The 23,631-nt window shown below is 40.3% G+C and overlaps 1 protein-coding gene across 2 annotated transcripts; it reads right to left on the bottom strand.

Moving 5' to 3' along the window:
- Nucleotides 1-354: 354 nt before the first annotated feature.
- gtse1 (G-2 and S-phase expressed 1) lies at nt 355-23,234 on the bottom strand. 2 transcript variants are annotated; one of them, XM_038280532.1, is made up of 12 exons: nt 23,115-23,234; nt 22,836-22,876; nt 22,702-22,759; nt 17,078-17,687; nt 16,833-16,994; nt 14,647-14,785; nt 12,407-12,796; nt 11,553-11,601; nt 9,761-9,985; nt 9,449-9,662; nt 2,983-3,102; nt 355-1,093 (listed from the first exon to the last, which is right to left on the bottom strand). In XM_038280532.1, the coding sequence occupies exons 2-12, from the start codon at nt 22,855-22,857 to the stop codon at nt 1,007-1,009; spliced, it is 2,076 nt and encodes a 691-aa protein (XP_038136460.1). In that variant the 5' UTR covers nt 22,858-22,876; nt 23,115-23,234; the 3' UTR covers nt 355-1,006. The 2 variants fall into 2 exon arrangements, with proteins under 2 accessions (XP_038136460.1, XP_038136461.1); XM_038280533.1 differs by having other exon boundaries at nt 22,836-22,929; nt 23,115-23,148.
- Between the last annotated feature and the right edge of the window lie 397 nt (nt 23,235-23,631).

The following is a 23,631-nucleotide window of genomic DNA, read 5'->3' as shown; positions in this document are numbered from 1 at the left end:
AAAGGCACAATTATTAACAAACAAACAAAGTCTGTTAATGTGTTTAAACTGTTTCATTAACCTTTATTTGGTTAATGATGTGATATCAGAACCTTATATCAATCCCTTTTACTATTAATTCAAACAATTGTGCATTAACACATTTAACTCCCTGCTTTGTTTTGAAAACAGGTCAGGGAAAAGAATGAGCCACCAACTAGAAACTGTCCTTATTTTACAGTTTAACCTTAATTATTCACTCACCTCTATTTTCTCAAGACAAAAATAACTAAATTATCATTTCACAAATGGACAACAATCACAAACTACAGACAACAGATAAGACAAACAGAAAACAAACAAATGGCATTAATATAAATGATCAAAGTTTGTAATTATTGTATGCATACCATTCAGGCCTTTTTCTCTCACTATGGGGGGGTTTAGGTAGATTCCTGGAACCCTTAGCCTCCCATCTTTACCCAACCTCCTGTAACTGGGTCAACAGTAAAATGGCCGCTTTTCAGTTTATCTGTCTGCAGGTAATTTAAATCTAGTCAATAAACAGAGAACCAGTTAGTATCTGCTGTAAGCCAACCTGGGATAAAAGGTTGGCTTACAGCAGATAAAGCAGAAGAAGCTATATCTGGTCTTTAAACACCCTCACACAGGGGAATTGTGTGGCCTTTCAGGAGAAACACGCTGAGTTTAAACCTTTTATTGTGAGTAAATAGGATAAATTAATATATGAAATAAGAGAAATCTGAATTTTCCGACCACAAGCACACAAAGGCAAACAAGATTTACAGTATTGATTAACATTTATTCAGACAATAAAAGAAGCAGGGAGTAAAATTAAAAGTCTAATCAGCTGAAGAGAAGCAAAGCAAGCGGACAATCATCGTTTCAGACATAATCCTCTGGCGTAACGAGGACTTCCTGAGAATGCATTAATTAGACTGTCCTGGGCTTCTGAAGAAAAACTGATTGGAGTTATAAACTGGAGATGTCTGAAGCTTCAGGAGGATCAGAAGGACAGGTTTATGAGCGGAGCTTGGTTCTCTTTTTTTTCCTCTGGACTCCATTTGATAAGAGGTGAGCTCAGGTCAATAAGCTGGGGAAAAGATTGAGAGATTATTATTAGATATAAATCATGTTTTGAGGCAAAACAGAAAGGACATTTAATCATTTATTTGTAAGCACAAGAAACTTAGTTAAACCTCTCACCTTGGCTAAATATTTATGTGGCCTTTCATATATTTGATATATATGAATATAGATATATTTGATGAGATGAAAATACACGTTCACATTGCTTTGTATAAGTATTAGCCTGATTTATTCGCTGTTTTGCGTAGAAAAATATATATTGCGTACAATCCAGGTGTCAAACTCCAGGCTCTAGATATATGCCAAGTAAAAAATCTGCTCTGAATGGCTGAAAGTCGTCCTCAGGATGTTATCAGGTTCGTCCTACTGTCCTGCCAATCACCTAATTATAAAACCAAGGTGTGTTAAAACGGACACATCTAAAGGTTGCAGATCAAAGGCCATCATAATATATTATGTGATCAATATACCATTAACTAATTAAATGTGCTATTTAATTTTATATTTATTTCATTAAATGTATCATTCAATTTATCATAAAATCGTAAAGTGTAAATTGAAACAGATAAATGTACCATTAAATATAAATTTTAAATTGTAATGGTAAACATTAAAATGTCATTAAAATAAAAACCTTTCACATATATGTTTCATCTATTTCTTCTGCATTTGTTTCATGGCCTCGGTGTCAACTCTAAAGTCAATATCATCTCAAACTTTCTACAGACCAAACTAAGGATGTGGAGGCTGCAGTTGCACACTTAATGTTCTGCAAATAAATTGCAATAAAATTTGCAACTGTTGCAACGTAAATATTGACTTTAGAGTAAAACAATAAAAAAAATAAACAGGACATTTTTTTTTAAGTTTCTGGCTGAAGCTGAAAGTTTAAATACTTAAACGAGTCACCCTGAAATAAATTATTTAAGGGTGACTCATTTCATCACTGTAAAATGATTAAAATGTATGTTAATTAGGGCTGAAATAATTAATCAGATTAATCGTGATTAATCATTGAAATAATCGTCAACTAGTTTAGTAATCAATTAATCATTAGCCGGAGTGTGAGACTCTAAAAGAGGCTTTAACTGACAGACCGAGCCACTTAGAGCAGTTATTAGACCAAGATGGTAAAAAAACAATAAAAACATTCTGCATTTATGATAATATATTTTTTTTTCTTCCATCAATATGCTCTATCCAGAACTCCTCAAGAGAAAAAGTTTTTGTTTCACCTGGTTTAATTTAATAACAAGTCTTCTTTAAGGAACCTTTGGCTATTAGATTAATAATCAATTAAACTAAACAAAAATAATTGACAGATTAACCGATTTGCAAAATAATCATTAGTTGCAGCCCTAATGTTAATAAATTTAATGACAGAATATAAAAGGTTTATTTAAAAGGTGCAATGAGTCCTTTAATTATTTTAATTTTTAATTGAACAATTTAATTTGACATTTAATTATTTCAACAGTAAATGTAATTATAAAATGGTACATTTTAAAAATGTTATTTTATATTTCATGACACAGTCCTCTCATATATTTATAGCTAAATACTTTGATGCTATATTTGTTTAATTTTGTCTCTATTAAACCTCTTTATTTATCCAAGACAATGTGTTAGCATAAGCTTCAACTGTTAATGCACAGCGGTATTATATAGATGTTCCCCTTCTAATCAACAACCACTAAGCAACTTCCTCACATAGAACCAGCTGTTGCTTATTATTAGGGTTCCTGTTTGTAAAGCATGGCCGTTAATATCGATTAATCCGTTGCTGCTTTAGAATAAATTCTGTCATGTGTGAATAGTGCTACATCAACCAGAAGGGCTTCGAGATAGAAAACAGAACCAGAGAGCCTTAGAGAAGCAACAGTTGTAAGTAACCTGGTTGGTGGTGGTGCAGGTCTTGGTGTTGGTGCGGATCAGGTCAGGGGTGTTGGCTAGATCAATGAGGAGTTTTTCTTGAGGTTGGAGGGCCGGAGGTGGGAGATCCAGCAGAAGAACCTGGGGCCAGAGAAGACAGGGCTAAAAGTATTATACCCGCATTATCAAGCAGTTCCATCGAACGCGTTAAACGACGTGGATTCTCTCAAGCAACCGCAGTAGTAGCATAGATAGAACTAATGTTCTAATTGGTTATTGGGACAGTACAACTTTTGCAGGGCCGTAACTACCATTGAGAACACTGGGTTGATGTCCTCTGTATATTTAAAATTTATATTTTGCCTAAATTGTGATACATTAAACAAAAATAAATTAAGTGAAACTGACTGTAGGACACTGATCCACTCCCACAAAACTGCAAGGTGTTTTATATTTGAAAAGCCAAGAGTAGCATGACTAATATAAAAGTAGTGAAGAATTGGGCATATGTGCTTCCCATCATCATCAACACACTGCCGCTATAGTAGCTGCAACACACAGGCTACAGAAGCCGTTAGTGAGGTGTTGGTCTCTGCAGTCGCTGGAAGAGGAGCACATCACCTACAAATGTAGGTGGAGAGCAGTTTAATTTGCAGATGACTGTGTGGAAAAACATGCATTTTCCTGAGGAAATATTTCAGCCCACTGAGCTACTCAGACGGCAAGGGAACATCGGACCAAAGTTTAATTAAATTAGTCAATTTCGAGAAGTTGAAGCAACATTCATTACGTGACGTCTTGAACTGAAAATGAAACCTTTATTCAGCCTTGATTTCTCAAATGTTGAACTTGTTTTATATTTCACCGAATGATGAAGCTCAACAGAGCAAGGCGGCACAGAGCAGATCCCGCGGGACAGGAAGTCATAAGAAAAAAACAAAACATCTTATTACTTTTCAAAATAATAAATTATTTTCTGTGGTAACTTGCCCTTACTTCAAGAGTCACCATGGTCCACTCCATTTATTATGCTAAATTAGATGCACCTCTTTGAGGTCGTTAGCTGCATAAAGCCACCTGTCCATCCCATACAACCAGTAAGAATCCAACTACTAACATGGCCAAGACCAAGGAGCTGACTAGCTAGAGAAAAACACTAGAGACAAAATTGTAAACCTCCACAAGGCTGGAAAGGGCTAAAGGGAAATTACCAAGCAGCTTGGTAAAAAAAAAAAAGGTCCACTGTTGGAGCAATCATTAGAAAAAATGATAATCTTCCTCAGACTGGGGCCCCATGCAAGATCTCACCTCGTGGGGTCTCAGTGATCCTAAGAAAGGTGAGAAATCAGCCCAGAACAGTGGTCCCGGTGGAACAGTGGTCCCAGCTCTTTTCAGATCATTGACCAGCTCCTCCTGTATAGGAGCTGGTCAATGATCTGAAAAGAGCTGGGACCACTGTTTCCAAGGTTACTGTTGGTAATACTCTAAGATTTCATGGTTTAAAATCCATGCATGGCCCAGAAGGCTCCCCTGCTTAAACCAGCACATGTCAAGGCCGGTCTCAAGTTTGCCAGTGAGCATTTGGATGATCCAGAGTCGTCACTGGAGAAAGTCAAGTGGTCAGATGAGACCAAAATAGAACTTATTGGTCATAATTCCACTAACCGTGTTTGGAGGAAGAAGAATGATGAGTACCATCCCTACTGTGAAGCACGGGGGTGGATACATCATGCTTTGGGGGTATTTTCCTGCACATGAGACATGGAGACCAACAACCTCCTTCCCTCATTTAGAGCATTGAAGATGGGTCGAGGCTGGGTCTTCTACCATGACAATGACCCAGAGCATACAGCCAAGATAACCAAGGAGTGGCTCTGGAAGAAGTATATCAAGGTTCTGGCGTAGCCTGGCCAATCTCCAGTGCTAAGCCCAATAAAAGGAGTAAGCTCAAACTCGCTGTGTTTCTCAGTGACAGCCCAGACACCTGACTGATCTAGAGAAGATCTGTGTGAAGGAGGGGGCCAAAATCCCTCCTGCAGTGTGTGCAAACCTGTGAAAAACTACAGGAAACGTTTGACATCTGTAAATGAAAACAAAGGCTACTGTACCAAATATTAACATTGATTTTCTCAGGTATTCAAATATTTTTTGCAGCTGTATAATACAAATAAATAGCAAAAAAAATCCTATATTGTAATTTCTGGATTACTTTTTTAGATTATGTCTCTCGCAGTGGACATGCACCTAAGACAACACTTTCAGATCCCTCCATGATTTCTAATCGGGAAAACTTGCAAAAATAGCTGGGTGTTCAAACACTTATTCTCCTCACTGTATCTCATGTGTTTACATCCATGTTGATTCTACAACTCATCAGGTGAACAAACATGCAATTTAATTGCATTACTTATTTAATGGAAATAAATTAGAAAATTTGCATTTCTGAAATGAGAATGTTGTAATGGAAACGCAACTAATGAGATGAACCTGTCTGTGGCGGCGCGCATAGACGCAGCGACCCTCTCTCTCTCCCGTGTTTTTTTGTTTTGTTTTGTTTGTTATTTGTAAAAAAAAAATGTGCGTTTCAAAGTGTCTTTCGCGTCAGTGTGTGTCGGAACGCATGAACAGCCGACAGGATTTATTGGATATAAGGAACAGAAAGATCTGGAGTTTGGAAGAGGAAACAAAGAATCTGCTGCAGGAGCTGGGAATCCTGCGCACCCCCACGGAGTCGCCTAAAGCATCTAACCAGGCAAGGAGGCACCGGCCGCGGTGCTCGAGGACAAGGAAGAGGGGGAAGCGCGGGGGTATCTTCTACAGGCTAGCAGCTAACCCCTCTCGACCTGCTATACCGTCCATTCTGCTTGCAAACGTGAGATCACTGGACAATAAAATGGACCATATCAGACTCTTGAGGTCGGGGAACCGGACATTAGACAACTGTTGTGTGTACATTTTCACGGAATCCTGGTTACACGACAACATCCCAGACTCGGCCATACAACTGGATCAGCTGACATGCTACCGTTCGGACAGAGCACTCAAGAAAGAAGGTAAAACACGAGGAGGGGGTGTTTGTGTTTACATTCGGGATGAGTGGTGCAAGGATGTAACGGTAGTTTATAGACACTGTTCACAACTGGCAGAGTTTATGATCACAAAGTGCCGCCCATTTTACTTGCCGAGGGAATACAGCGTGATTTTGCTCGTCGCAATTTACTTTCCCCCAGAAATGAGAAATGCGGCTATACACGAACTGTACCAGGCAATCAGTGAGCAACAGACAAAACACCCGGACGGTTTTATGATTCTCGCCGGCGATTTCAACCATGCCGACCTAAAAACCGTCCTTCCAAAATACCACCAACATGTGAAATTTCCAACAAGGGGAAAAAACATTCTGGACATGGCATACACACCCATCAAAGATGCCTATAGAGCAGTGCCCCTCCCCCCAATCGGACTCTCTGACCATCAAACTGTTCTCCTACTCCCTGCATACAGACAAAAGGCAAAACTCGCCAAACCGGTTTCAAAGGAGGTGAGAGTATGGCCAGATGGTGCTCAGGCCGCTCTCCAACACTGTTTTGAAATAACTGACTGGGACATTTTTAAACAAGCTGCCACCAACAACAACAACCAAATAGACATTGAAGAGTACACCGATACAGTCACCTCCTACATCACAAAATGCATAGATGATGTCACGGACACAAAAACAATAATCACCCGGGCCAACCAGAAGCCATGGTTGACAGGGGATGTCCACAGGCTGCTGAGGGCTAGAGACAAAGCCTTCAAAGCTGGGGACGAAGCGAGCCTGAAAACAGCAAGGGCCAACCTGTCACGTGGCATCAAAAAGGCGAAAAGGAATACACACAGGAAATAACCTCCCACTTCAGTGATAGCAAAGATGCACGGAGCTTGTGGAAAGGCATCCAAGCTATCACTGACTACAAACCATCACCTCGGAGCTGCGACAACAACACATCCCTGTTGAATGACCTCAACAGCTTTTTCGCACGCTTTGAGGAAAACAACAAGACCCACCCACAGAAAACACCTCCCCCGCCACACGACCTAGCACTCTGTCTACCTGTCAATAGCGTGAAGAGGGCTCTCACCAGGATCAACCCACGCAAAGCAACAGGCCCAGACATCATCCCCGGACGGGTGCTGAAGGACTGTGCCGAGGAATTAAAGCATGTTTTCACCGACATCTTCAACACCTCACTACAACAAGCCGTCGTCCCCTCCTGCTTCAAAGCCGCCACCATTATACCGGTGCCAAAGAAGCCATCTCCATCCTGCTTCAACGATTACCGTCCCGTAGCACTGACACCCATCATCATGAAGTGCTTCGAACGGCTGGTCATGACACATATCAAATCCATCCTCCCCCCCACCCTGGACCCCTTTCAATTCGCATACAGACCCCGGCGCTCCACAGAGGACGCCATCAACTCAGCTCTGCACCCAGCCATCACTCACCTGGAGAAAAAAAACTCTTATGTGAGAATGCTGTTCATCGACTTCAGCTCAGCATTCAATACAATTATACCCCAACAGCTGATATGCAAACTGGACAAACTGGGCCTCAGCACCTCCCTCTGTAACTGGCTGCTGGACTTCCTGTGCCAGAGACCGCAAGTTGTGCGCGTCGGTAACAACACCTCGGACACTATCACGCTGAGCACAGGAGCTCCACAAGGGTGCGTGCTAAGCCCTCTGCTCTTCACCCTACTCACACACGACTGCAAAACAACCCACAGCACTAACCACCTGGTGAAGTTTGCAGACGACACAACCCTGGTGGGACTCATCTCCAACGGTGACGAAACACACTACAGGACAGAGGTGGACCACCTAGCCAAGTGGTGCAGTGACAACAACCTCCTACTGAATGTCAGCAAGACAAAGGAGATTGTTGTCAACTTCCAGAAAGGTCCCCGCCGACTCCTGCAACTGACCATCGATGGCGCTGCTGTGGAGAGGGTGAGCAGCACTAAATTCCTAGGAGTGCACATCAGCGACGACCTCTCCTGGACCACCAACACTGCATCACTGGTCAAGAAAGCCCAACAACGCCTCTACTTCCTGCGGAAGCTGAATCAGGCCAGTGCCCCACCAGCCATCATGACCTCCTTCTACAGAGGAGCCATTGAAAGCATCATCACCAGCTGTATCACTGTATGGGGCGGGAGCTGCACTGACTACAACAGGAAAGCCCTGCAACGTATAGTGAACACAGCTGGGAGGATCATCAAGGCACCTCTCCCCTCCCTGCAAGACATCTACTCCAGCCGCCTCACCCGCAAAGCCCTCATAATTTTGAAGGATGACACCCACCCAGCACACAACCTGATCCGTCTCCTGCCCTCCGGAAAGAGGTACAGAAGCCTACGGTCCAGAACCACCCGGCTGGCGAACACCTTCATCCACCAGGCCATCAGAATGCTGAACTCCCTCCACCCCCTCCCCACACGGTCTGCTCCAGCCACCAGGCAGACAGGAAGCTAAGACTGCCTCCCCTCTCTCTCTCTCTCTCTGTCTCTCTCTCTCTCTCTCACACACACCCACACACACACACTGTACCAGAGACTGCACCTTACCTGCACTACCTCAGCCTGGAACAAACTATTGCTGCTGTTTTTATTGCTTTTTATTGTAATGTTTATATTTCATACTTATATTTATCTTACCACTCTTACCTGTCATGTCCCGCACTTTATGTCAGTTTTTAAATGTTAGTCTTGTATATTTCTTGTATATTTGTATATTGCAGAGAGTAAACGTAATTTCATTTCCCTTGTATGTCTTGTACATATGTAGAAAATGACAATAAAAGCTGACTTGACTTGACTTTTCAAGGTTAGTCCTATTTCTCTCAGGAATATGTGCTCTCCTTTATCCTTTCAAACATGAAAACTGGCTCAGAACTTGACCGCTTAACTGTTTTTCACAGACAGAGCAATCCTTGCACTGGGAGTCCTCAGAAAACATTCAACCTATTTGTCTGTACGGTTTAAATTGTCACTGTAAAAGTTCCTTGAGATGATACTTTGTGACGTGGTGCTTTATAAATAAACAGTGATCATGTGTAGGTCTGGAAGATTGTTTTACTTTCCGATCTACACAGACTTATCTTTAGAGCGGATTTTGTAAAATCGCGAGGTTAGAATTAGCATAATTATGTCTTAAAAAACTACTTTGACCTTTAAACAGTCTCTTAAATCTTTAAGAGATTTCAAAACACAGCTCACATTTGTTTGCTTGTTCTTCCTACAGCTAAAAGAAAAGTCTGTTGTCACGGATATATTGTTCTGTTTGAGATTAAAGAGCTAATCATCCTGTTTTTTAAGCTTTCTTCTATTGCCTTTCAGGTAAAGCTATTATATGACTGCCACGTCAGGCTGCACAACAAGAGACTAACTTCGTATTTTCACTATATACCATTCATGAGCCTGAATAAAGATGAACTACTGACCTCCTGGGTCTTGGCTGTGCTGTTCTCCAGTGCTGTTGGGTTTCCAGTTGGAACAGTTTCGCTCACTGTTAAGGTGCCGTGATCATCACTATGTGTTTGCTTCGTGCCTGGACTGTTTGAAAGCTGGGGGGCAGAGGGGGCCTCCTCCTCAAGACTGAAGGGCCGGACCTCAGGGTGATGAAGAGGCTCTTCTTGTTGTTCTTTTGGAGCAGGGCTACAGAGAGACACCATAAGGAACAGGGCAGTGAGGGATTTTTCAGGGAATCGTCTCAGGTGACCGTCTCCCCTCAAACACAGTTGTAAACATCTCACCTAAAACTCAACTGTTTCTCTGCTGGTTTTGGAGTTTGAGTGAGGCTTGAATCTGTCTTAGATGGCAACCTGAAAGTTTGTGTTTGATTTGAGGAAGCTTGGAAGGTAGACGTCCTGCTCTTCACCGGGGTTGGGAGGGCTGATGGGCGTCGTGCAGCCACCTGCAGAGGCTTGCAGCCGCCAATGGATGGCGTAGAGGAACCGGTTGACTGCTTCTGAGGACGACTGTTGGAGAGAAAAACGATCACAGATTAACTGAACACCTGATTGCTGGGCTGACCAAATGAAAAAAACATGCTTCCCTGCTTCGGAACAAAAGCTAAAATTTTTATTTGAATATATATAAAAAAAAAAAAAAAAAAAAGATAATCTGAAGTCAGTGCTACTTATAAAGTTTCTGCAATGTTTGATTAGGCTTTTTAGGCAAACAAGAAAGAGAAATAACTACTTATAGTCCCATTCTCTCACTTCTGAATTTGTTCTCTCCACTTTACCCAATGCAACATGATCTGACATGGAAATAAGTCCTATCCTTTCAGTGTGATCTCCTCACATAGAGGTAAAACTAAATAAAAAGAGCATTGTAACAGTACTGTGTTTCTTACTGTAAACCATCTACTTTTAAGATTAGCCTTAAATCTTTCCTTCTTAATAAACCTTGTAGTTAGAGAGGCCAACGTTATCCTGAGCTATCTCTTTATGCTGCTATAGGCTTGGACTGATGGAGAACAGAGGGAGCCTCTTTTCATCATTCAATCTCTATTCTTCCAATCTGCAGTATTTGTTAGGTCAATCTCTAACGTCATGCTCTCTCTGCTTTTTCTCATAGTAGCTTCATCTGGTTCTGTTTGGCTGTGACACCATGCCAGGGAGAAATATCGGCTGTGTTGCTGCTATAAACAGCTTTGTTTATAGATGTTGGAGCTTGGTCTGTTTTTCCAGTGCAGTCCTGTTTCTCTAAATGTGTCTGTTTGTGCTCTCTTTGTCCTCTGATGTGGGAGCTGGCTCGAACTTTGTTTGCCTGGCTGTGTGTTTCCTGGACGAGGCCGCCTGTGGAGCTGGTTGATGGTTTCCTTTTGTATCTCTGCTTCTTTCTGTATGTCTGCTTCTGCCTCCTCCTTGAACTACAGTTCATTAAGCTAAGTGAGCAACCCCAAGCTGCCCTTCCTGCTTGTTTATGTGGTTTTTGTGAAGTAAGTATGAAATGTCCTTCCATGTCTTTGTTTTTTGTTTGTTTTCCCCTCCTGAAAACCAAATTACCCTAAGGGGGAAATAAAGTAAAGTAGAAGTGTAATCCTTCAAGATAAACTTTGGTTCTCAAACATAAAACCCATGCCGAATTGTGATATCATGGCTTCATTTTATTGATTATGGGTTTTACCATGTTTTTTCTTCCTCAGTTTAGCTGAGTTTCACTAATACAGCCAAGAGTTTTATAGTTATATAGTTTATAACTGAAATGTGTGTGACCTGGGGCTGAATGATTTCTTGTTATCAAACTCTCATTTATGAATGGAAGGTGTGGTAAATTAATTCCATATATGTAGACAATGATCTGTTGGGCCATGATTTGAGCTTGATTCACACATTCATTGTTGTTTACAGAATAATATATATGACAGTCTGAATATCATCTGATTAAATAACATTTAGAGGGCCTTGAATATCTGATATTTGCACAACACAGAGCCCTTAGCTATAGAGCTATGATATCACAAGAACAAGGTCTGGGCAGCGCTGTTGAAGCACAGAGGGCAGACCCATAGGTTACAGTCGTGTGGATCTACTGTACCTGTCTGTGCTGCTGACTGACAGCCTTTTTGGCTTCATCACCTTGGTGCCTGAGAGAGAAATAATAGATTATTAAACAATAAAAAATTGGTTTGGGTTTGAACCAGATGAGAATGGACTGCGACAGACGAAGACCCTCACAATTTACATAATTTGACACTTTGTGTTTAGGAATAAAGTGCAGAAGTGCTTAGATTAAAAAAAGAAAAGAAAAAGCAGATGTTGATACTGTTAAAAGCAGGGCTGGGTACAAAAATCGATTTAATCGATTTGAATCGATTTCTTTACATTTTTGCAAAATCAATGTCTAGGGAATGAGATTGTTTAGTTTTATAGAGACACACATGACGTTCACATTCAAATAAGCAGGAAAGATGCACTACAGATGACTTCAAGCCAGACAGCTGCAACTATAGCCAACAGGTTGACTGAAGACTTTAACAAATGGGGGCTGACCAGCAAACACCCTGTAGTTGTTACAGACAACACTGCAAATATGGTTTGTGCAGTGGAGATAATGCAGCTCATGCATGCCTGCTGTGTTACGTCTGTTCACTCGAGTGAGGCTTCGCTTTTTCACTTTTTACAAACAAGTTTGCACTTTTGAGACAGTTTTGTTCACATCTCAAGTTTAAACTGTCCGATTTACAAGTTTGCGCTTTGTGTTTAATGTGAAAGGAAAAAAATAAAATACATGAGTATTTTGAAACACAGTTGAACCCCTTTCATTATTGTAAAAACAGATTGAATTGAAATTAATCGATTTAGAACTGTATTAATCAAAATCGAATCGATTCAGGACTTTGGTGAAAATACCCAGCCCTAGTTAAAAGTAAAATCTCTGTCTGTTCTCACCGTCCGCGTGCTCCACTCTTTTTTCTGCCATGTTGGGTGTTGGATGATGCGGAGGGTTGGATCTGGTCTTCACTCTGCTCTGCAGCTTGACTGAGCTGCTTGTGCTAACAGACACAGGTCTGTCTATCATTCTCTTTGGAGGAGTCGGTTGTATTGGCGTGATCTCTGCTCTCTTCATGGGAGTCAATCTGGCGATTTTGGCGCGCTCTCCATTAGGAAGCTTCAAGGCTTGGCTGGACTGTGACTGAGATCTAGTGCTGGAAGAGACTGGCTCTGCAGAGGTGCAGATAGTGGAACGGCGAGGTCTGTTCAGAACAGGGGGCTCTTTGCTGAAGCTGCTGGTGCCGGTGGAACTGCTCAGACTCCGGTTTAAGGGCGGGTTTAGTTTACCTAAGAGGGCAAAGAATATAACCACAGCTTGAGAAGGAAAGCAATGGTGGCCAAGTTTTAGACAGTTTAGTTTGTTGTAATTGCAGCACTGCCGGTTGCTTTTAAAGGAGAAGTTCGGTTTTTAACACTTTTAGCCCATTTTCTGTAGTGTCCAGGATGAAATCGAATGATCGACACCAAAATTTTGACAATTGGTCCTGTCTCTGCTTTTTGGCTCATTTAGAATCCACCCCTGGCTGCTTCAGAATGTCTTCCATAGAGCATGTCCGATAATGTCCTTAAACCAACCTTAAACTTTCTTTTTTAAAATATGCTACTCACCGTGTCGTCAGCGCTGTTCAATGACGTTCCAAAAAAAGTTTCGTGAAGAAAAAACGTTCCTGTAGTGTTTTATTTAGCATTTTGTAAATCCCATTGAGTTCTGTTGGAATAGTCAATATTCCCCTGCCACCGGAAACGGAAATGGGGCCTGTTTACACAGTTGTAGTCTTTTCGCTTCACTCTGTGTACTACGACGTCGAGGTGCTAACGTCTCTGTTAAACACTTTAAAAAACTCTGAAAATGGAATACGAAAGGTGGATTCTTGATTCTCGACGTCGGAGTACACAGAGTGAAGCGAAAAGACTACAACTGTGTAAACAGGCCCCATTTCCGTTTCCGGTGGCAGCGGAATATTGACTATTCCAACAGAACTCAATGGGATTTACAAAATGCTAAATAAAACACTACAGGAACGTTTTTTCTTCACGAAACTTTTTTTGGAACGTCATTGAACAGCGCTGACGACCCGGTGAGTAGCATATTTTAAAAAAAGAACGTTTAAGGTTGTTTTAAGGACATTATCGGACATGCTCTATGGAAGCCATTCTGAAGCAGCCAGAGGTGGATTCTAAATGAGCCAAAAAGCAGAGACAGGACCAATTGTCAAAATTTTGGTGTCGATCATTCGATTTCATCCTGGACACTACAGAAAATGGGCTAAAAGTGTTAAAAACCGAACTTCTCCTTTAAAGGGACTAAACCAGGAAGTTACAGGTCTAGCGCCCCCAGTGGCTAAAAGCAACAATGTTGCTTCAATTTCTGAAAAATTCATGCAAAATATAGAACTACAAAAGATTCTAAAATAAGAGCCATTTGGGGTTAAAAGAGCCAGCATTGATCTGAAAGTGCCCCTTACCTTTTTTGATGGGTATAATGAATATCTTCTGATATTGTTTCCTATTTATTTTCTATCTTTCCACATCAAAAAACTAAACGTAACAGGAATAGTCTAATCATTTCACACAACTAAGGATTACGTTTCATTATTATGCTTTTTGATAAAAAAAAATGTCTCAAAACCATAATGAAATATGAAAGAAAGATTTATGCTCTTGTTTGTGATGATTTTCACTACCAAGGCTGTACTGATGTTCAAACAGAGAGCACTGATCCTCAGACACGTTTAAAACGTTGCTTTAGCAGCAGCTGCCTCTTTCTCCTACAAATATCAACATTTTCTCCAAAGACATGCTGCTGTATTACAGTTTCATTTTTTACAAGCATATTCTTAATTTAAACAAGCTTAAGTAACTTAATTTATCTGCAGAATGCACTAATCCTTCATCCAGATAAAGATTCATTTACAGAATACTGGATTGCTAAAATAATCCTACGCAGCATCACTGGTTAAGTGACTAGTGCAGCTGGGGTGACTGATCCACTGCTAATAAGCTCATGGTGACAAATACAACTTAAACTATAAGAAACAGAACATGGGAAAACTACAAGTCAGCCTCTGCTCATCAGCAGGCCAACCAAAACTTCTAGTTGACCCCCTATAGACAACCAGTAAGAGCATTTAGCTCACCTTTAGCAGGGGACAAAGATATACTGGAGTTCAAGCTGGACATTGAAGATGAAGAAGAAGAGGTGTTCTTCCTCTCTGTGACCCTGCAGGTCTGAACAGCTGGAGCTTTAACACGTGAGATCTTTCTCAGTCCAGCATCCTGTTAGAGCGAAACAAAGAAAATGGCATTAATGCAAACGCCAGGCATGGCTGAACTGGATAAGAATGAGGAGGAAAAAAAACTTTTCAGTTCAGCATTATTAGTAATGCTCATGCTTGTTGGCAACTTGTTAGTTCAGAAGGGACCCTGCATCTCATTGCTCTTTGCAAGAGTTAATTAGACGACATGTCTGCATTGTTTTGTAGAATATGGACGCAGTTAAAGAAATAAAATAATTGTTGGAGATTAACAGATCCAAATTTTGGGAGCAGCTTTTGTCTTTCATTTGGTTTGACCTGCCAATAAGGGTTCAAGTCCATTTTAATTTTATTTTTTGAGTGGTGCTCCCTCTACAGGACCTTTCAAATATAGCACTGTTAAGAGGTGGGTAGTATTTTACATCGCCTAATGAGGGGGTTGGCAACCAGCAGCACTTTAGTGCCCCCCCCCCAACCCTAGCGGCTCCCTGGAGCTTTTGCAAAAAAATTCTGAAAAATGTTTTTTTTTTTTTTTTTTTTTTTATGTGGTGTGCAGGAGGTCAAACAGACATTCATTATGTTTTCTAATGCTCTAAACATTTGTATAATAAATAAATTTAAATAATATATGTAAACATTTATTTCACCGAAAATGTGCGTCATAGCCATAGAGACCAGTGGTCAAAGCCTGCAACACACGTTTCAGCGCGGCGCGGTGGCAGGCAAAGAAAGCTGCAGGTGTGTCCCGGACCATGGATCCCAAAGGGAAAAAAGGAAGGTGAGAACAGAGGATTCAAAGAAGAAAGGACCGAATCATTTGCTTTCATTATCAATGCGGAAGGATTGCCTGCATTTTTGCTTTGGCACGACAATTTGTCAAATAATAAAAATAGTAATTTGGAAAGGCATTTTCAGGCAAGGCTAAACATGCAGCCAATCACAAAGTTGGGAGTGAGAGAAAAAGTGCGATTGCAGAACTAGATAAATCAGAGGAGAGCAAAGATAGATTTAAGAAATGGATTGCATCTCCTAACTCCACTACTGCTGCTAGTTTTGTTGCATGCATGAAAAAACCGTCCACAGATCAAACGGGTAGCGCTCTAATGCAGGTATGTGAATTTTCCCCCCCCTCAAAATAAAACTATCACCAAGGAACGCTGGTGACGGAGGATGTGAGATTTCAGGGTTAGAGAGCTTTGCTCTGATGGATGTCAGTTCCTGCTTGGTTCCTCATGACTCCATCAACTCCTCCCAACAGAATCACGTCCACCATAGAAAGATTCCTTTATAGTGTGTCTATGTTTTCATCAATGAAACAAAACTTAAACCGCGCGATGAAGGGCGGTGAAGCGGCGCACAGTTGATTCCACACAGTGAGCGCGTTCACTGCTCCTCCCTCACCTCATGCTAATATGTGACATTTGCTTCAGGATAAACTTTTAATCATGAATGCTTATTATATATTTAAGCCCACATAGTCCTTTTTTATAGTGGGCTAATACACTTAGAGCCCGTGTTGCCATACGAGGCATATATAAGACTTAAATTTTTGCGGCTCCAGACAGATTTGTTTTTTGGTCCAATATGGCTCTTTGAGCAGTTTGGGTTGCCGACCCCTGACGTGATTTAAAATAATGTACAGCAGCGTTTTTAATGCAAATCTTTACTTAAACAGGTCGGTCGGGTGTAAGTGTGCTTTTTGAGTTGCTATCATATGATTCAGCTGCTTTACGTTTTATAGCAGCCTCTCTAAAAATCGATATATCTCCAAAGTCATGGTGGAAACACTGACAGAGGTTAGAATCACTGTCAGTTTTCACGCAGGAAACGTGCTGAGGTCACTGAGAATTTGATAGCAATGCTTTCCAGCCCTATACGCAATGCCGCCGGTTCTCTGCAAGGCATTACAGCACAGGAGGGACGACAGGAGTATAAAGCTTTATTTTATCATGTATAACTGGATCTTGGTCTTGGCATATACCGGTAACTTGTCTAAGTATTTCATTTGTCAGCAAAGGAGAGAAAACCATTTATCTGTCCTCATGGTGACTAGTGGTTACATGCGCTACCTTGGAAGGCGGGGCCAGTTTGCGTTTACCCAGCAAACTGGAGTTCAGGGAGCAGTCACTGGTGTCTGAGGCCACGCTCACCGAATCAGAGAGTAAATCTTCCGTGGACTCCGCCCTGGTATTAGGATGGGATGACAGGCTCCGCCTCAGAACACCTGTAGTCTAAATAGAAGAAATGTTCACATAGCAACAATGTTTTTGTTTTGTGTTCTTGATTTGTGATAAGGCTAAGGAAGAGCATTTACTCTGCTCGGCGGCTGAAGTCTGGTTTTATCCAAACCGTTCTTGCTGGCTGAACGGGAAGCAGTTGGAGCCACAGGTTTATTTGGCAGCACTCCAACAGTGCCCAACGAGGGTTTCCCTCGTAGTGTTGTTCTGGACTGAGATCTGGGACCGACCATGGGGCTGGGGGTACTAAGCTTGGCAGCAGGTTGGCTGGATGAGGCTCTGCTGGAGCTGCTCCCTCGCAGCAGCTGCCGCTGGATGGCAGGTGGCAGCTGCTTCAGGGGGCTGTCCTGCACGCAGAAGGTTTGACGCTTAATGGGGCTGAGGACGCTGGCAGTGTGACCCAGCTTTCCTAATTTAACCTCAGTGTCCTCGGTGAATTCTTCACACTCAGCCACTGAGCTGATTTTTGTATCAGAGGTTGTTTTGGTTGTGTCGTTGTCCTCGCCAGGAGTATCTCCAATTTGCAGCTGGCGGGCAAGTCTATGGGCTTCTTCACACACAGCTTCCAGCTGATCACCAGTCAGCGGGGTCCATTTTTCCTGCACACCACCAGAATCTTCCTCAAGCAGAGATGATAGGTCTTTACCTACAAAAACATCATCTTCTTCTTCTTCTTCACCTGTGGAGCTGCAGATGATCAAACACACAGCTGGGATCAACGCAAGAATCTCAAAACAAACATGATTTTAAAAACACTTCACAATAATGCAGTTTTTAAACTTCATGAAGGGCTGCAACTAACGATTATTTTTCAAACTCATTAATCTGTTGATTATTCGATTAAAAATCGATCCCTAAAAAATTTTTTTGCTAAATTATATCAGGTGAGGCTAAAACTTTTCCACTTGAGGAGTTCTGGATAGAGCAAATGTTTATACATTTTTACAATTTCGATATAATTACTAGGTTGCTCTATCAGCTAAAGGCATGTTTCAGAGTCTCTATACTTCAGTTAACGATTAATCAATTACTAAATTTGTTGAATATTTTAATAATTGATTAATCAATATTAATCCGATTAATTGTTTCAGCCCTACATAGTTTCGAGACCTTTTCAGGAGAGATTACTATGCAGCAAGATTTTAATGTAGATCATCTCTCACCCACACAGGGCCAAACTTACTGATGGGTCTGTATATTTACACACCATAAACTAAATTAACAAAAAAAACCGACTCAGTCACAGTGAGGCTTTCAGACCCAAGAACACTGCATCTACCGTCCAGCATAATGGTAGCACTATCATGCTGTGATCCAGGTAATTTTTCAATCCCCCCACATTTCATTTCTTCAACTTTTAGATGATCAAAAGTACTTTATTTACATTTTTTTTTTTTATAAAAGATCAATAGTATAGCTTAAGAAAGGCTGAAGGAACTTTCAACAAAACAATAAGGATAATTTTCTTCAGCACAATATACCCTTAACAACATTACTTTAAGATGATTATAAACTAAATAAAGGCCTCATAAAGACTTCCACGAAGGCCAACGACAGATTTCTGTGAAAACTTATTTTACCATCTTTAACAGAGTTGTCAATTAACAAAGTAGAAATACTTACAATACAACAATACCTCCCTCATCGTTGGCCTTATCTCAAATAACTCAAATAATTTTACAGTATAGTCGAAAAATTTAGCTTTCAATTCATATAGTGGTATATGGCTGTTTTGGTTTTTTTTTAAGGTTATTTTATACTTTAAGTCGTTTTTGGAGCTCATGCTTTTTCCCCTTTACTTGAGTAAAGAGGTCAAGCTGATACTTCAACTTTTACCAGAATGTTTTAAACTGCAGTATCTATACTTCTACTTAAGTAACAAATGTACTTTTGAAACCACAGATCTTTAATTAGATTCTCTTATAAATCATTTTAGAAAAATTAACCATAAAAGACAAAACACATGAAACACAAAACTTGGAGTCAGTAACAAATTCTGTAATAATAGACCCTAATATGTAAAATATCGAATAGCATTATTCAGTAAATTGATATGCCCATTTATCAATAGTGAATTAGGTCTACCCTTACAAGGGATTAAGTAAATCTGTGAAATTTAATTCGATAAGAAATAATTTAGGTTACAATTGATATATTCCACAGATCATTAGCCTTATGACCCTTTTTTATGCTTAGTAATGGGATACTAATACTTTTTTAACAGAATTTGAAGTGAAGCTAAACTATGTCAGCAAGAGTTCTGCATAGCTACAGAAACAGGTTTGACATTTTAAAGCATAACTTATATTACTCCAAAGAAACTTCCGGCCACAGATATTTCAAAAATTATCACCTTTTTGTAAAAATTTCAGGCATTTCAACCATTCAAAACATGTGTTTTTTTTTTCCTTTTTCCAAAAGCTTTTAGGTCGTATGAGTAACTGAAAGAAAACTAATCTCCAATTACAATACTAGGCAGATGATGCAGCCTTGGCTTTATCTAGTTTTCTATCACTTATTGAACTTTAAAATGGGGCAACCATAATTTTTGTCAGTCCCTAAGCAAACCATCACCGCACAGAGTGGAGCTGCTGGCTTCAGTTCTCTCAAGTTACAACACAACCCCGGCTAATGGGTCTGTGTACCTTCAGGCAATTCGTTCTTTTTTCCCAGAAAACCAAAATGAAAAACAGAAACTACTTCCGTTTTTCCATTTAAAATCAAAAACGGAAAAACGGAAATCAAAGCCGTTTTTCTGTTTTTGTCAACACAATTTAGAAACGAAAAACTAAATGAAAAAAAAAGGCTTTTATTTTTAAATATTTTCCTGCACTTCCAGGCCATCCGTGAAACCATCTTCGTCTTTCAATCCTAAAAGGAAAATGGAAAAAAGAATTGGGGAAATCAAAAAACGGACCGTTTTTTTCCCATTTAGTTTTTCGTTTCTAAATTGTGTTGACAAAAACGGCTTTGATTTCCGTTTTTCCGTTTAAATGGAAACACAGAAGTAGTTTCGGTTTTTGGTTTTGGTTTTCCGGAAAAAAAACAAATTGCCTGAAGGTACACGGACCCTAGCCTGGGTGCCATTCCGAACTTAGTCCCGCCCACAAGGTTTGAGGTCGGGAAGTTCGGTCTGGCTCTGCTCCATAGTAGCGCGAGTATTATCGCCCACTGTCAGGCAATCCAATCAAATTGTCAGGGCGGGCTTTATACGATAATGGACAGATGATCAACAGTAACGTAATCAACCACGTGACCAATGCGCGCTTGGGTGACAACAATAATGGCTGCCGCTGGAGAGTTGAGGTGAGTAGATTCTGCTATTAGGTCTGTTCTAGAAGATATCGACAGCAAATTAATTTTAAAAGAGGAACAGAGATCAACACGACGCGATCAAGGCTCATCTTCTTATTCTAGGCGTGCAACTGCACACTTTGATTTTTGTTGACAACAACTATGCCTCGCTTAACATACGTCACGTACTCCGTTGCTCTTATTGGTTGTAGGTCTATCCAATTGAGTGCAGAGGCATTTTTTTTCCTGGTTCGTTCAAAACACGCTCCATAATCACAGCTCTATGGAGCAGTATCAGACTCATATTCTGACTAGAATTGAGTAGGACTACGTCAGGCTACACGGACCCTAATGCAATACCAAAAATCAGATGCAGTAACCTCTTGTTCGCCAGAGGAGGGTGCAAAACAGGAAGTTTTAGATTTACTATAAAACATTTACCATATTGGCCCGAATAAGAGAAAGTTTTTTGGGTTTTTTTTGTTAAAAACAATGTGAAAATGTGGGGCAGTCTTACAATCGAGTTCTAACCTATCAGACAGGTTGATAGCTGTCTGGGGTCGCTAAACAAACATAACAGCAGAAGGCATCAGTTTTTTGTAAAGCCCTTGACCTTACTGTGGCCGGGGTCATCTTTTTATCACAACAGAGAAGAAGTGACAAGAATGCTACAAATGGACAGTCGCTGCGCAGAACAAAGTGGATCAAAAGTCAGACAAGTTTGCCAACATTTGAGGTCCCGCTCAGTGACACACCCACTGAGAACCCCACTCTGGTAATTGGCAGCTCCATAGTCAGAAATGTGACATTAGAGATACCGGGGGTCCATAGTCAAATGTCTCCCAGGGGCCAGACTGGGAAACATCAAATCCTACCTGAAACTGCTGGCTAAGGATAAGGTTAAATATGGTAAGATTGTTATTCACACTGGAGGTAATAACACCCGGTTACGTCGATTAGAGGTCAACAATATTGGTGTTGCTTTGGCGTGCAAGTTTATCAAAACAATATCAGACTCTAATTTTCTCTGGTCCCCTCCCTGATCTGAACGTTGATGACGCGTTTAGCCGCATATCATGATTCAACTGCTGGTTGTCTAGGAGGTCTTGTTCTGTGCATGTGTGGATCTTGTGTGCTTGTGTCAATCACGCTGCGAGTCTGTGGATCTTGTCCTTTGTGTGTAGATTGTTTTGTGCTTGTGTGAATCGTGCTGTCCTGTGCATGTATAAATCACATATGTGTATTTGTGAAAATTGAGACCATCTAGATCCATACTTTTAAGGTTGCTGTAATTAAACCTTTAGTTAAGAAACAACCTCTTGATCCAGATGACTTGGTCAATTATAGACCTATATCCAATCTTTCTTTCTTATATACATTTTTTGAGAAAGCACTTGCCAAACAAGTGTGCGACCACTTACACCATAATGAACTTTTTGAAGAGTTTCAGTCTGGCTTTAGAGCTCATCATAGCACTGAAACAGCTCTGGTGAAAGTCACTAATGATATTCTCATGGCCTCAGATAAGTGACTTGTATCTGTGCTCGTCCTGTTAGATCTCAGTGCTGCAGTTGATCATAATATTATTTTTAAAAGACATGAATATGTTGTAGAAATTAAAGGAACAGCACTAGGCTGATTTAGATCTTATTTATCTAAGAGATGTATTCACGTTAATGTTAAATCTTCCTCATGCTCCAGGGTTATATATAGAGTACCACAGGGATCAGTGCTAGGACCAATTCTACTATATATATATATATATATATATATATATATATATATATATATATATATATATATATATATATGCTCCCAATTGATAGTTATTAGAGAAATGGGAGCTACTTAGAGCTTGTCTGCCTGGCTGTGCGTTTTCCTGCATGTCTGTTTCTGTCTCCCCAGTCATGTGTCAGCAGATGGCCCCTCACACTGAGCACAGTTCTGCTGGAGGTTTCTTCCTTTTAACAGGGAGTTCTCCTCTCCACTGTCAACACAAGCATGCTTGGTGTGAGGGATTGCTGTAGAGTCAATCAGTTGATTCAACCAGCATTTCTTAGAAAACATCGAACCAATCTGATTGTATGATCTGGTCGAAGTGTTTCTGTAAAGTGACTTGACATGACATGTGTTGTGAATTGGTGCCATTTAAATAAACTGAACTGAATGGAAAGAGAATAAGCAATATTGTCCAAAGCAGAAATTCCACAATGATTATTACTTTTATTACATTTTAAATATTTAGTGTTTATCTATCTATTCAGTGTTTATACGATAATATGTCTTAATTTGCCTGTAAACATCCTACATAAAAAGATGTTAAACTAATAATTCTGCACAACAACTCTGTAAGTTAAAAAGACTTTAGCTACTAAAATATTAAGGGTGTTGATGTGTAAACTCTCACCTGACCGGTGACAGGGACACGTCGAAGTCAAACTTCTCATCTTGCAAAAAGCAGAGATCTGTTTAGGAGAAATAACACAGGTTAAAACGGTCAATAAAACGCTTCCAGAGCAAAGTGGAGGAACTGACGTCTACCTTTGTTAGCTCGGCAGTCCATCTTGCTGTGTTCTGTTGCTCTGAGGGAAACAGACCCACTCAGTTCAGTGCTACACGGGACTCTTGAAATAGACTTATAAAACACAATTGAAAAACTGGAAACTACAACACTGACGCTAACGTCGAGCTAATTGGACGTTAGCTTGCTAGCATGTTTCCAGACATTATCAACCATAGACATAGACTATAATCGCGAGCTATTAGCATGAATGACAACAAACGGAAATAAGATAAGCTTCAATAAAATAATATTCAAACCTTAAATTCCTCTGAAATGGTTTACGCTCCGCATTCAGACTTCAACGAGACAACACACCTAGCAAATAATTCAAATCTCTTGCGCTGTTGTTCACGTGAATCGGTAGCCCTCTATGATTGGTTGAAAGGTGTTTGACGTATCAGTGAGGGGGATTATGGGTTTGTAGTCCCTGACCGGCTGGGATCAAGGTAAATAAATGAAAACGAAAGATTTTCTAAGTAGTACTGGACGTAATGATATAATAGAGACACGAAATGCTAAAACGATAATAAGCCAATCATTTATCAATATTATTGTAGTGTTTTCTTTAACAATAGTATCAGAATTTACAATATACTTTAAATCCATGTCTTATAATGATGAAAATTATTCTACGTCATTGTTATTTATCATACATTATTAGTATCATTATGATAACTGTTGTTTTCTATATTTACTAATTCAGAAAATAATGTAACAACTTTCATTTTTGCACTCTTTTTGGTAGCTTATACTTTACACCACTAGATGGCAGTG

This window comes from Cyprinodon tularosa, unplaced genomic scaffold (assembly GCF_016077235.1).
Source record: "Cyprinodon tularosa strain WSP-4 unplaced genomic scaffold, ASM1607723v1 ctg160, whole genome shotgun sequence".
Classification (NCBI taxonomy): domain Eukaryota; kingdom Metazoa; phylum Chordata; class Actinopteri; order Cyprinodontiformes; family Cyprinodontidae; genus Cyprinodon; species Cyprinodon tularosa.
Note: the sequence above shows the minus strand (reverse complement) of the source record. Positions and strands in the feature narration are given on the sequence as shown.

Excerpts from the sequence above, each read along its gene's own strand:
- gtse1 (XM_038280532.1), bottom strand. The coding sequence starts at position 22,857 with ATGGACTGCCGAGCTAACAAAG. Across the intron at positions 16,995-17,077 it reads GACTTCAGCCGCCGAGCAGA|ACTACAGGTGTTCTGAGGCG; the intron begins GTAAATGCTCTT and ends TCTTCTATTTAG. Across the intron at positions 3,103-9,448 it reads GCACAGCCAAGACCCAGGAG|GTTCTTCTGCTGGATCTCCC; the intron begins GTCAGTAGTTCA and ends CTCTGGCCCCAG.